The sequence below is a fragment of the Pristis pectinata genome, chromosome 14, assembly GCF_009764475.1.
Source record: "Pristis pectinata isolate sPriPec2 chromosome 14, sPriPec2.1.pri, whole genome shotgun sequence".
In the NCBI taxonomy this organism is placed as follows: Eukaryota; Metazoa; Chordata; class Chondrichthyes; order Rhinopristiformes; family Pristidae; genus Pristis; species Pristis pectinata.
Genome location: NC_067418.1, coordinates 35,260,965 through 35,276,118, shown reverse-complemented (window position 1 = coordinate 35,276,118; position 15,154 = coordinate 35,260,965). Strand labels below are relative to the sequence as shown.

The 15,154-nt window shown below is 38.6% G+C and overlaps 1 protein-coding gene across 2 annotated transcripts in view; it reads left to right on the top strand.

Annotated features, from left to right (window-relative positions):
• Positions 1–15,154, top strand: part of dagla (diacylglycerol lipase, alpha) — a 190,646-nt gene that overhangs the window by 88,502 nt on the left and 86,990 nt on the right. The window contains exons 1-4 of one of the 2 annotated variants that reach the window (XM_052029292.1): positions 4,057–4,140; positions 7,137–7,272; positions 10,178–10,389; positions 11,859–11,960. In XM_052029292.1, the coding sequence (XP_051885252.1) occupies positions 7,178–7,272; positions 10,178–10,389; positions 11,859–11,960 (409 nt within the window). In that variant the 5' untranslated portion in view covers positions 4,057–4,140; positions 7,137–7,177. Of the gene's footprint in view, positions 1–4,056; positions 4,141–7,136; positions 7,273–10,177; positions 10,390–11,858; positions 11,961–15,154 lie in introns of those variants that run through there. The other variant, XM_052029291.1, reaches the window with a different exon arrangement.

Here is a 15,154-nt window from a genome sequence, read left to right as displayed (position 1 = left end):
TCTAGAGCCCCATCCAGTGGTAGATAGACATGGCAGATTTTCGTCTGATCTTCAGTTAAATCTAAAGTAATGTTTGAAATATACAGGGTGATCAAGAATTTGACAGCGTCACCTTTGAAAGTGAGAGAGTTCAGCAATGATTACTGGACCATATTGGATATTTAATAGGGAGATTTTCTTATTTTCTGCACTATGCAAGTATTCACTTCCCAGGTTCAGCCAAGGGGAAAATGGCCGATTAAAGTCTCCAATCCACTATAATCTATTGGGAGAGAAGGAAAAAGGCTAGCATTGATTGAACTTTCAAGACTTCACAAAGTCATGGTTGAAATATGCCTGGTATGTTCATTCTAGAATGAACATCTGTACATAACCATTCTGAGCAGGCAGTGCAGGGTACTAATTTTTACTTTTTCTGGATGACTATTAGACATGCCTAGTGAAGAATAGTTCTAAGAAATTCTGTTGAGGCTTACACTGGAACATAATCCCTCAAACAATGGGAAAATTCACTTCCCAGGTGCAGTAAAAGGAAAAAGTGTCAAACATCCATTAAAGTACAATCAAGTAGATAGCTACCTTTTGTGAATTTCACTTTTGTTTTATTTTTCCTCGTATATTTGTGAACTTCGAATTTCTTCTGAGAGCTTGAGAGTTTCTCACCTATTTCTGTCCTTGGATTTGACATCAGACACTGGCAATAAATATCTCTAATCTATTGCCAGGTCTGGCTTTTGGTAATTTGTTTGGAAATTTTGTTTAGATTGATGAGGGTAGTGCAGTGGATGCGGTCTACATGGATTTTACTAAGGTGTTTGACAAGGTTCCGCGTGGTAGGCTTCTTCAGAAGGTCAGAGGCCAAGGGATCCAGAGAGGCTTGGCTGTGTGGATTCCGAATTGGCTTGCCTGTAGAAAGCAGAGGGTTGTGGTGGAGGGAGTGCATTCGGATTGGAGGGCTGTGACTAGTGGTGTCCCACAGGGATCGGTTCTAGGACCTCTACTTTTTGCAATATTTATTAACGACCTAGATGAGGGGGTGGAAGGGTGGGTTAGCAAGTTTGCAGATGACACAAAGATTGGTGGTGTTGTGGATAGTGTGGAAGGCTGTCGAAGCTTGCAGAGGGATATTGATAGGATGCAGAGCTGGGCTGACAAGTGGCAGATGGAGTTCAATCCAGAGAAGTGTGAGGTAGTACACTTTGGAAGGACAAACTCCAAGGCGGAGTACAAGGTAAATGGCAGGATTCTGGACAGTGTGGAGGAGCAGAGGGATCTGGGGGTTCATATCCACAGATCACTGAAAGTTGTCTCACAGGTAGATAGGGTAGTTAAGAAAGCTTATGGGATGTTAGCTTTCATAAGTCGTGGGACCGAGTTTAAGAGCCGCGAAGTGATGATGCAGCTTTACAAAACTCTGGTTAGACCACACTTGGAGTACCGTGTCCAGTTCTGGTCGCCTCATTATAGGAAGGATGTGGAGGTGTTGGAAAGGGTGCAGAGGAGATTTACCAGGATGCTGCCTGGATTAGAGAGCATGGATTACGAAGAGAGACTAAAGGAGCTATTCTCATTGGAGAGGAGGAGGATGAGGGGAGACATGATAGAGGTATACAAGATATTGAGAGGAATAGATAGAGTGGACAGCCAGTGCCTCTTTCCCAGGGCACTAATGCTCAAAACAAGAGGACGTGGCTTTAAGGTAATGAGTGGGAAGTTCAAGGGAGATGTCAGAGGGAGGTTCTTCACCCAGAGAGTGGTTGGTGCATGGAATGCACTGCCTGGGGTGGTGGTGGAGGCTGATACATTGGACAAGTTCAAGAGATTGTTAGATAAGCATATGGAGAAATTTAAGATAGACGGATATGTGGGAGGAAGGGGTTAGATAGTCTTACGTGTGGTTTGAAGGGTGGCACAACATGGTGGGCCGAAGGGCCTGTATTGTGTTGTATTGTTCTATGGTTCTATGGTCATGTTTCCTAAATTAGAACAGTGATTGCATTTGGTTCTAAATTCATTGTCTTACTTGATTTCACCCAAATACTACAGTCCAGACGATGGAAAAGCACACATTGTAACTGCAAACCATGAACCTGAGTAAAAAATATCGGGAGAAACAGCTGCATGCTTGACCAAATATCCACCTGGATTTTCAGCACATTGTGTACGATACTGCATATATTATGTAATTTTCACATCTCCCCTGTAACACTATCTGTCTATCTGCCCCCCTACCTCTGCCTGTCTGCCACTCTTTTCCCCCCCCCCCCCCCCACTGCCTACCTCCCTCCTTCTGAATGCCTGTCTATTGTCTCTCCCTCTCACCCATTCTCCCTTTCTTATGCTGTCTTTCTTTCTACCTTAGTTCACACAGTCTCCTTCCAGGTCCCTCTCATGCTGTTTCACTCTCTTGTGCACTCCCTGTTACCATCATTGTCTTTGCCCCTGCATGCCCCATGCACTCTCACTCTTGTTCACTCTTACGTTGTCACAGCCACACTCTAACTTGACAAATGGGATCAGTGCCAAATATTTTCATGGTTCAGTGGTTGATCTGAGCCCTATGATAGCCAGCAGAAGGTGGCTGTAGAATATACAGACTCAGGAATGCACTTTCCTAAAGCTATTGTTGCTATGACTGGTGAGTCACTAGCATGATTCATACCTGTATATCCGTTTCTGTTAAGTAATATTAAAAGCCTTTTGCAATAAAAGACTGGCTCAGCTAATGAAGCAGCATCTTTAATTTGATAACTTTTCAATGTCTGGGGATGTAATAGACGTTATTCAAGTGTATTATGGATAATTGGTGTCTGAAAATCCAGACAATGAAGCTGTTCATAGGCAGTTGCTCTGCTTGTTGAATGGACACCCTGTGTTGAAATTCATTATGAAATGCCGAGGTCAATATGCTTCACTAAAATTTAATCAAAAATTCTTGCTTCAAAGCCTTAAGGAAGTCAACAACATAATTTTTATTTTTAATACAAAAGTACTACCGCCTATGTTTGTTTCTTTGAATTTCTTTTTTAGTAACAGCTGCTATCTGATGGAGCAAACAGCAGCAGGTTCCAACAGAGGGACTTTCAAATTCTCATGGCTTTTGAATTTGTTCTGACGTCACTTCCTTTCTAAGTTGCTGTTCTGCCTGCTGCTGAGTTTGAACATTGTCCAGAGGAAAAATTGCAATATTGTTTGGATGTTTACCGTTCCAGCAGGAGCTGACAGGTTTCTCTGCTGTATGTGCAGCTGGCTTCTAAAACATTTCAGTTTTAGAAATTGATTCCCAGCTAGGATTGAGTTGATTTCACAGGTGTGGATAACCGGATTGAAATGCAACCATGCAAGAGCAGAACATATCACAGAGATTGTAGATTTAAGGTATTTAATATAAGCAGCACCCAGTCTGTTGTTTTTTTTAAGCATGTACTAAATAGTAATTTTACTTTTCAAAGATATTGGGCTTTCTAAGCAAATTTCTGAGACTGTGCATATAATACAGAAAGTGAAATCTACAATTTGTCATTCAGACTATTAATTAATAAATGATAATCTCTGTGTCTTTATTTATTGGAGTTTCTTTCAGAAGATGTGGTATCTTGGGGAATTGATTATTTTAAAGGGATGTGAAATTTTCTTGGCCCTACACTCAGGTGCGATGACTGGTAAGAGTATGATATCAGAAAATCCAAACACTTGCCTGTAAAGGAACTTCCATGCATTTAAATACAAGAAAAAAAACACTGTAGGTTGCTTTTCAGTCTTGCACTCAAACTGACTTGATTTCTGATAAATACAGCTTATAGATGCCGTGATCACTGAAAATCTGCTACCATTTTCTCCTCACTTGAAGATGTTAATTCATGTTTTATCAGATCTCGTATACATTGTCTGATTGATTTTTCATCTGCAGGCCATCAGGTTATTTAATCTGTCTGCCTGCTTCCCTCCCTCTCTCTCTGTCTGCCTGCCTCCCTCCCTCTCTCTGTCTGCCTACCTCCCTCCCTCCCTCCCCCTGCCTGTCTATTGTCTTTCTCGCCCGCTCTCCCTCCCTCATAGCTGAGACAGCCTGAGTTTGCAGCTGGCAGCCACCTACATTTTCAAACAGGATTCGTGGATAGCAAACATGAGTATAAACATAAGGTGCGTTTACCATTATCCTAGGCTCAAGAACATTGATGTTGACATGACCTTATGTTACATAGATCTATGATTAAAGTTGGTACTTCCCTGGCTTTGTTACCACACTGTAATAGTAAATGTACCTAATGCACCTTCATAAATGTACTAATTAATTCCTGAATGTTTGGTAAGAGCAAGAGGAGTGATATGTGGGACTATTGTAGTAATTTTATTATGACCTTGGTAAAATGTTGAAGTGCCAATTAATTTTTCTGCAAAATCGTGCATCCATTGCATAGTTACTTTGGAAGTGTATGGTTATTTTCATTGAAGTAGAATTTTCAATATGTTTTCTAAATTGTTGGTGTTGCATAGAATGTTCAGTAATGTGTGGAATAAGCCACGTTTCTTGTCGTGAGAGTAAAGTACCAAATCACTTGCTAATTGTCGTAGTAGAATGGTCATTAGTGTTTCAGTAATGGTGTTGCAAGTGAACTATCTAATAACGCAGTTAATTTAGATTAGTAGGAAGCTTTCAGAGAGACTCCCATATGGAAAATTTTGTAGGTTAATTCAATACAAAATATAAGTTATGATTTTCAGAGATGAGGGTGGTGGTGGGGTATTGTTAAGTTTACATTTTGCAACAGGTTTGTTGTGGATTTTTGATTTTCAGCCAGTGATGTTACTGACCAATTGCTCTGTGTTGTCGTGTTAAGGAAAATTTGGGATTGTCTGAACAGGACATGCATATAGCATACTTCTCAAACTAATTCTTTTCAAGAGACTTCTATCTAAAATGTTTAAAAAAAAATCCCTCAATAGTAATTCAAATCTGAAGGGGTGATCCCCATGCTCATAAAAGTGTGTTATCAGTACCAAAGAGGTGGTTTGGTAATATCTGAGATTTATCATGGTGTTAAAAACACATTTTAAATAAGAACCGTGACATTCTCTGGCATGTTCAGTACTGCAACTTTACAACGTCAAGTTTTTGAACAATGAGGAAGTGCTGTTGGAGTGAAGCGTGTGGAAGAACATGGGAACTTGGACAGAAGCTTCTTGATTTTCATGTTTAACTACTTTTGGCAGATGCTACATAATGATATTGTGAAAGAATCATAAGAAATTTACAACACAGGCCATTTGCCCATTTGTCTGTGCCAGTTGAAAAATTGCTACCCTGCCACCTTCCAGCACTTGATCTGCAACCCTGCTTGGTCACAGCTCTTCATGTTCACTTCCAAGTTTTTTTTAAATACAATGAAGGTTCCTACCCTTCCTCTGTTCCAGGCAGAGAGTTCCCACTCTCTGGATGATGTCTTTTCTCATCTCCTCAGCAATTATTTTAAATTATACCACCTGTATGCTAAGGGGAGCATTCCTTCAGATTTACTCTATCTAGCTTCTTTAGAAGTAAATGAAAATCAAAATAAAACTGCTGGAAATCTGAAATAAAAACAGAAATGCTGGTAAACACTCAGCAAGTTAGCCGGCATCTGCAGAAGAGGACCAATGCTGAATTCCCTAACTTTAGGTGACTCGCTGTTTCGTTATGTCTGTATCAGAACTGGCTATTTCTGGCAGTCATTCATCTGTGATTTTTGGCTCAGTTTTTCTCTCTCCATCAGTATACCCTGGCCTGCTGGGCATGCCCCATAGCCCTGTTATTAGCAACACATAACACAGACAAAGAAACAGAATGCCTATGTTCTATCCACCTCTCTCCTGACTTCTCAGCTATTGAAAACTATTTTCTCTCCTTCCCAGTTTTATGAAGGGTCATGAACCTGACTTTTTTTTCTCTATTTCTCTTTCCACAGATGCTGCCAGACCTGCTGAGTGTTTCCACCATTTTTTTTATTATGGTGTTTTTATAATTTTATGCATCTTAGCTGTCTTTGTCTGAAATAAAACAACCTTAGCCTACCTAATCTTTCCTCATAGTAAAAATTTTCCAGTTATGGCAACATTGGTATGAGTTGCCTCTGCACCCTCTCCAGAGTCACATGTTTGCTATGGTGTAATAAGGTGACCAGAACTATACACAATACTTAAACCATGGTCAAACAGTTCTTGAATATAAGAGCACAATCTTGCCCAGTCTTACATTCTATTCCTTGGCTAATAAAGGAAGGCATCCTATTTGCCTTTTGGACATGTTATTAATCTTTAAGGCTACATTTAAGGATCTGTGAACATAAATGCTCCATCTGTTCTTCCACAACTGCCATTTATTGTGTATTCCAAAATGCATTGATTCACAGTACTCCAAAGAAAATATAATTTGCCAGATTTTTGCCCAACTAGTTCATCTGTATTTTTGTGATGTTTAAAGTTTTTCTCCCCACTGCCAACCCATTGCTGCTTTACTTATAATACCAGTGATCACTGAAACTTTATTCTTATTAGGTCAGTGAAATTGCTGACAACAACCATCAAGGAAAGCTAGATTTAAGCTGCTGGTTATAATGAAATATGTTATTGAAGCCACTTTCTACGTAGCTATAGGTTTTATTCAGATTGTTGCATGACATAGAGAAATTCCATTTTAATTGCTTCATACTAGGGACTTCTGCAAGTCGCACACTATCCCCCTTCAAAATACCTAGTTGTAGGGATCCTTCTCGAGCGATTGATGCCAATAACTAAATCTGTAGTAATAGGTATAATTGTTTTGCTCATACCTTATTTTGTTTCTCTATCTCAGCTCATGCTTTTAAATCTGCCGCCTTTGTAGCACAATTATTACAATCTCAGTAGTTTGAATTTTATGAAAAGGACATCTCCAATATGTAGATACACTACATAGTAAAATTATTAAATAAAATTGTTTGGATATATTGTTCTAGCTTTTGAATAGTGCCGTGAAGGTGATTCTACAGTACCAGTAGAATATTACTGAAGTCAGGTAAACATGTTATGTATATCGTTTGCAAAATCATGGTCCAGAGCCTTTCTTTGGTCTGATTGGGAAAGATGTTCTTTGAAAAAAAAGCTTGTTTTATTTCCTATAGGATTCTGGCATTAATGAACAAATTAATTGGTGGCCGAGACCATGCCAGGGATTGTGATCTTCAGGCGGCGTTGGTCAGTGGGGAGTGATGACTTGGTGTTGCCAGGAATCTTCCTCTTCCTCATTCACACTACCTGGTAAGGGCTGTTCTCTTTATTATGATGAAATTGTTCTTGCTCCTCTAAATGACCTATTTTGTGGACTGACAATGAGGTGGAATTTACTTGGCAATTAAGACCTTGTGGAAATGAAATTGTCACAATATGTCTGGAAGACAGGATAAAGAATTAAGCATATTTTACCACAGTCTTTCCTGTTTGCAAAAAAAAACTCAGAACAGAAGTTAACAAAATCCTTCTCACAAAAGTATGGAGGTTATGTTTTAGTTACATAGGGCATTGGCGAGACCAGCTCTGGAGTACGGTATACAGTATTGGTTTCCTTATTTAGTGAAATGCATTGAAAGCAGTTTAGAGAAGGCTAACTAGACTGACACCCGGAGTGGATAGGTTGTCTTAGGAAGAAAGATTGGACAGGCTAGGCTGTATACACTAGAGTTTAGAAGAGTAAGAAGGGCCTTGAATGAAACTGGTAAGATCCAGAGGGGTCTTGATAGGGTGGAGGTGGAGAGGATTTTTTTACTCTTATGGGAGAAGCTAGAACTAGGGGTTATGCATAAGCTTAAAGAATTACCCATTTATAACAGAGATGAGATGAAATGTTTTCTCCTATTGGAACTCCCTCAGAGGGCAGTAGTAGCAGAGTCTTTGAATCTTTCAATTGTAGGTGGAAATGCAAAGTAGAGATTACAGTTTCAGTCACAATCTTATTGGATGACAGAGCAAGGTTGAACAGATGTGCTCCATTTGTATGTATGTCCAAAAGGAGCCTATCTTTTACTTATCATTGCACAGTTCAGCTCACTGGTGTTTTAAATGAAGAGTGCTGAACAATATCTACTGCATTGAATCAGAATGTAATGTTGATGGTGATAGGCCTTCCAAAGCTATCGAGCATCACTTGTTTTAATGTGTAGCACCTGCTTAATGTGTTGAAATGAACTGCATTAGATTCAATAAGTTAAAATGCAATGACTTTATTTGTAGACAAATAAATGTGCACAATAATGAGTTGAATGACCACACTATCTATTCTTGACCATATTGATTGAAGAGAAAATGTTGGTTAAGAATTAGGTGAACTTCCTGCTTCTCTTTCAACAGTACATCATTTGTCATTGGAATGAGCAGATAGATAAGAAACCACTCTTCAAGATTGCATTGCAATTTCAGAGTAAGATTATCTGCTCACTTCTTAGGAGTGTGGCTTGAGAAATAGCCATCTGATTCACAAGGGATAGTGCCACCAAATGAATTAAAGAATGTCCAATAGTCATTTGTAGTAAATTGGAGTAATTGAACATCGTAATGGCAGAGTCAGAATTCCACTCAGTCCTTCTGGCAGTACTGCAGGAGCTAAAGCAAGAAAACATCCTAGTTTACCATTAGTTCCCTAGCATTATTTTTTAAATATTCTCTTTCCCAAATTCTTTAAGCTTCTTTTGGGTTCTCTGATAACACCAACCATTCCCTAGCAAAAAGGATTTCTTTCCTCTCTGTGGCTATTGGGCACAGTGTTGGTTGATTCGAATGGAATCCTCTTAGTACTTTGAATGCCTGTTTTAAATGCCTAATCTTACAAATAAGAGGAACTATGCTAAGTTTATGCACCTTGCCAACTTAATTTAACATTTTAACACTGGAATGTGTGCTTTACCAACCAAATGCCAATAAGTTCTTCCCAAGTTATGGTGTGCAAACTTGACGAGGACCCTCCAGATGATGCTTGACCATAGTTCTTCATAATTGAAATATGCGTTCCACCACTTTGTATTCCAGTCTCACTGAGATAAAAGTGACCATCTCATTAACGTTTTTGATAACCTTTTGTATTTCTATGGCAATTTTAAAAAGTATTTCCTTCACTTGGCCATTCAAATCCTTTCAGTCCTTCATTTGCTTTGTCTTTTGCTATTTAGAAAAAATTCTGTTATCCTTCCGTGATGCAAAGTGGATTATATCACACGTCATTTGAACTTTAACTGTTTGAGCATTCACTTAATCTGTGTGCAAAAGTGTTACATACATCCAAATTATGGTAAGAGAAACGGGGACTGTCAGCATTCATTGTACAACTCAGGGCTATTCAATTGGAATATTTCATATTGTGAAAAGTAATGAAAAATGCATTTAAATGTTCCCAGAATTTTGTTTTTTGTTGTGTAATTAGGTCTATATGTTTGAATGCAGAAGCTGGAATTGACTAATCATTAGTGTTCTATGCAGTTTTGATACATCAAAATATTTCAGAGTGACTAATGCCAATATTATTTTCTTGCCGGTCTTATTCACCCACAACAGCTTTTATATTACTAGATATGCTGAAAGTGTTGTCAGTGACAGTTACATTTCATCTCATCAGAGTTTTAAAAATCTTCATGCAGAAGGTGATGAATCAAAAAAGTAAAAAAAAGTGTGGTTATACACACAACATTAGGGCAAGGCCTATCTGATTTTAAGTAAAATAGTACCCAGTTCAACATAGACCAGTTATGAGGATCAAGAATATGTTAAACCATTCAGATCCTTAATAGTAATCTATTCAATGGTTCTAACAAATACTGTACCCAGTAAACTGGTTCTGTATCACATTCATTGGATAAGATCTTGCTGGTGTGCACCCACTGCCCACATCTGCCACTCTTGGCCACTACGCCCATATTTACTTGGACCAGATGCCAAGGACATCATTTAACTCCAGAACTGTTGGCCAATTTAAAAAAGAACAAGTCTGACTAGAGGAGTTACATAGGTGTTAATCACAGTTTTAATCACGTTGTAAAATAATCTCTCCCCCTCTCTGTATCTCTCCCACCTTTTTTTCCCCTCCTGGTCCTTTCTCCCCTCCTTCCACCCACCATCTCTGCTCCCCCCCACATCCCCACCCACCGCCCCAACCTCCCCAACCTCACTCTCTTCACAGGTTTGTGGTACTTGCTGTAGTTCTATTTGGCCTGACGTACAGCCCGCAGGAGCCATGTTCACTCAATTTAGTCGATCATGGCAGAGGCTATTTAGGCATTCTCATTGCCTGTATGATATCCGAAGCTGCTATAATCTGGCTGAGTATGCGAGGAAGCATTCTTTACACGGAGCCACGTGATTCAATGCAGTACATTCTATACATCCGAATGGGTAAGATATTGCAAAATTTTATGGTGTGTTGAAAGTTGCTGTTCTGGGACTTCAATGATACCTTATTGTGATAACAGCCAGATTGATATCTTGCTCCTACCTTGGTTTAGGAAGTCTCCCAAAATGAATTTCCAATCCTTTTCATACTTACTGTTCCAAAATGTATGTACGTTAGAGCCAGAAGCACAAATTATCTTCAAGTGCATATAATCATAAGTAAACAATAAAAGTGGATTGGACTGAATTTAATTGGTTAAAGCTTTCTGCTTTCCATTCATCAGTCATTGTATGGGGATACGGGGATACTTGCAAGTGTTAAACTAATTTGCTATTAAATTTGGTACATGCCTCTATTTTCTTTACTGCATATATTACATCAGAATTTGCCAATTTTTCAAATTATGACAGGGACCAAAAGCCATGAAAGCATGAAAATGAAATTACAAAATATATTCAGGATATTGGATGGCTCATAAAGATTTAAAACTCTAGTGTGTGCCGCTATAAAGTAATCAGTTGTGGATAATGCCCATAATTTGCCGTCTCATTGCTAGAAAAGATCAAAGAAACATTCATTTTGAACGACGCTTCCAAACCACTCAGAGGCTGGTCATATCTTTGGCAGAGTTCAGCAAGACAATTGTTGTCTGTCTGATGAATCATGCATTGTGTGAAATTGGTTTTGTCTCCTTTTCTGGATCTGTTTGTCCTCACTGTGTTAACATTGTCTTAATTTGTAAAAATCTTCTTAAGTCGTCCCTCAGATTCACAGTTAACTTGCTTCCACTTTAGCTCTGTGAGTTTTGAAATGACTGATAAGGTTAATATGGACTCTTGGACCCTGCCACAGTTGGGGCAGCTGATGTTTGATGGAATGAAGGTGGATAGTTTGAGAGAGAGTGCACCCCTTTCACCACTTAGACTGGGCTTCTGTGCTTTAGATGCTTGGACTTGAGATTCTCGATGCTGTCTGCAATGTACCTTTTCCATTATGGTGTTTATGGGTCAGGAATTCACACAAATCCATGGGATATTACCAAACAATGCCGAGGGATAACTATGAGCTTGTATCAGTGCTGAAATAAAATTAATTGTTGGAACATTTGAAAACTGCAGTTGGCAAATGTTCCATGATAATGCCTCACCAACTTGAAGAAAACATTTGGTTTTAGCTACTTTTGCAGGCAAATGGGATTAGCAAAGAAAGGCATTGAAATGGCAGTGGAAAGTCCAGAGAAGTGAGTTACTGGTAATTGGTAACTTATTTTGCAGTTTATTTTAATGTTTAATAATTGCACAGGATACTCAGACAACTAGGCCACTGATTAAATGTTGTTTGATTCTTGAATGAGTTAATTCAGTCTTAAATTGTCTGTTGAAGAGCATCATATTCTGCATATATCTTCTTAAATCTTGGGTTTATATGTTTGGAGCAAGAAACATAACCTCTGTAATTTATTTTCTTACAGCAATTGTGCTAATAGAATTTGCATATGCAATCATAGGAATTGTATGGTTAGCACAATACTATCACTCCTGCAATGACACCACTGCAAAGAATGTTACCTTGGGTGAGTACAAAGAGCTAAATATGCACTCCAATTATTAATAATATTTTGTCTGTTATTATAGCCCATACAATGGCTCAGTGAATAGTTCTGGTGATCAGTTCTCAGAATTAATGGAATCACAAAAATGCAGATATGTTATTTAGTTTCTTGTCTATTATACTTCTGAGCTTTTTTTAAAAAAATAAAAATATAGTTTTATATAATTCTTTCTGAAACTGCTAATACGGTTGGTCTCAAGACACAAGAACTTGTTGCTTTCAGCTGAGTATTTGATTTCTTTTACTAGTTTCCTTACTTATGGAGTAATGCATGCCATTTGTCATTTTATCTTGGGGGATTATGCCATTGCAATGTGAGGAATTTATAGGATTGATACCAACTTGACTCAAGTTTCTTGACTGATTTTGACAATGTCAGTCACATGCAGTCATTTGTCACCATTTCCAACTGTCCAATATATGTCTAAGTTACTGATGAATCCAGTTGGAGACCACCCTTTATTAATTACACCTGTTCTTGAAATATATAATAGATTTGTAAACAGTATGGTAGCTGGGCCATCCCAAGATCCCTCCTCTCCTGAAACAGACTGTCTCTGAAGATGGTGATGCAGTATCAAATGGCTCTGTTTACTGGAGAAGGAACAGCACTATTTTAGACAAGCAATTTGAGAAAGAGATGTATGTGAAATCTATGTTTTAGTTACAATAAGAGCAGAGAATTTTAATCATTGTTGAGATGTGGGGCAAATTGACAGGGCTGCACGTTTTACTCACCCCTTCATGCCGTGAGAAATTAATGATAGGTTATCTTTAGTTATCTTTATTATAAGTTTATGCTTGCAATTCCCCTACAAACACAAGGACATAAGGAAATAGCAAAAGTAGGCCACTTGGCCCCTCAAGCCTGCCTTGCCATTCAATATGATCATAGCTGATCCATGCTGGCCTCAACTGCTCTTTGTGCTCATTCTCCATAACCCTTAGTTTGAAAGGTGGTCTCAAATTGGACTCATCTGTTCCTTTCAAATATTTATCTCTCTCCACCTTAAATATATCTAATGATCTGGTATCCACCACCCTCAGGGACAGATAATTCTAAAGATTCACTACCCTCTGAGAGAAGAAGTTTCTATGCACCTCAGTTTTAAATGACTGGCCCCTTAGTTATTCACTGAGCTGCACAATTGGAATAGGTGCAAGGAGAGCAGTATTAGGATATTCAGGACTGGCATGGTGATAAGAGGCAGAGGATAATATTCGAGGGATGTTTTTCTGACTGGAAGTCTCTAACTAGTGGTGTACACCAGGGATCAGTGCAGTGTAATTGTTGTTTGTTCTGTGTAAATGTAAATGACTTGGGATGAAAATGTAGAGGGATATAGATCAGTTGGACAGTTGGGTGGAATTGTGGCAGATTGAGTTTAATTCAGACAAGTGTGAAGTAATGCATTTTGGGATGTCAAATACTAACACGACTTGCACAGTAAATGCCTGGGACCTCATGAATATTGATGTACAGAAGGACCTTGGGGTGCAAGTTTGTCACATCCTGAAAATGACAACACAGTTGGATAGGGTAGTGAGAAAAGGTGTTTAGCCTGCTTGCCTTTATAGGCTGAGGCATTGATTATAAGAGTTAGGATTTCATGTTGCAGCTATACAAAGTATTGATCAGGTCGCACTTGGAGTATTGTGTACAGTTCTGGCTTCCCCACTAAAGGAAGAATGTGGTAGCATTATAAAGAGTGCAGAAGAAATTGACCAGCATGTTAGGAGAGCTTTGCATACAAGGAGAGACTGGATAGGCTGGGTTTATTACTGGAATGCAGGGGGCAGAGGGGTAACTTTATTGATGTTTATAAAATAATGAGGGGCATAGAAATGGTAGATAGTCTTTTTCCTAGGGTGGAGGAACCTAAAACTAGATATGATAGGCTTAAGGTGAGAGGGGAGAAATTTAAAGGAGGTCTGAGGGGCAAGTTTTTCACACAGGATCGTTGTTGTGTGGAACGAGCTGGTAGAGGCAGATACAATTGCAACGTTTAAAAGATATTTGGATAAGTACTTGGATAGGAGAGGATTAGAGGGACGTGAACCTAATGCGGGCAAATAGGATTAGCAAAGAAAGGCATCATGGTCAGCATGGACAAGTTGGTCCGAAGGCCCCATTTCTATGCTGTACAATTGACTCTACAACTGGAGTAAACTGCAAGAAAAATAGAAAATAAAAATTATACAGTTCTTTACCTGAAATAAACAGTGGAATCTACAGCTGATTAACTCGTATAAATAGTCTGGCATACAATTTCATTGATGTAAACACATAGCACAGAAGGAGGCCATCTTCCTGCTTGAGGTGTCTTTTTCGAAAGAGCAGCTATGCTTAGATCAACATCCCTGCTTTTTACGTATAAGCCTCTCAGTTCCTCATCCTGTGCTCTTTCTAAAGGTTTGGCATCTTTCTTGCTTTTTGTGCCCACAGTTGTTTGTAGTACTCCCAGTGGAAACATAGCTAGTGACATGACCTGCTTGCTTTCATTTACTTTATAAACCCAAGTAACTTGTAAACCTTCTTGGGTGTCAATCAGCTTGCCCTGCCACCTTTAACAATTTATAAATATGGTCACCTTGATCTGTTAACTTTCCAAATCATAGTATAATTGCCAGTTACATATGTTATTCTAAAAGATTCCATGTTCGAAGAAGGAGATTTATTCAGTTTAGAATTTTTCTATTGATATGCATTTTTCATCCTGTTGTTTACAATGAGAAAAGAAAAAAAACTTCCAAAATGTTTGCCTTAATTAATTAACATTTACTGCTCATTTTTTTTTAAATCTTGGGAGCCTTCAATTCTCTTTGTACTTCATTAATAGATATTCATTATGCATGTGTATGGACTTTAAGTGGCATGAGGCTGTTTCACATTAACCATAGAAATGAAGAGCCTGATCTTTGTTTTAGTGAGTCTTTATAGAAACATTCGCATTCTTTTTGATAGAAACCTTTGAATAAAAAGACAAGTAGCAATATTGTTTAACATTGTTAGAACTATGCTCCTCAGAAAGTTCAAGCACTGTTGTAGAGACTTGAGCTTGAAATTTAAATTGATTCTTCAGTGTAGTACTCAGTGTAAGGCACATGTGTAAGAGCCAACTTTTGCATGAGTCAATAAACTGGAGCTCCCTCTGT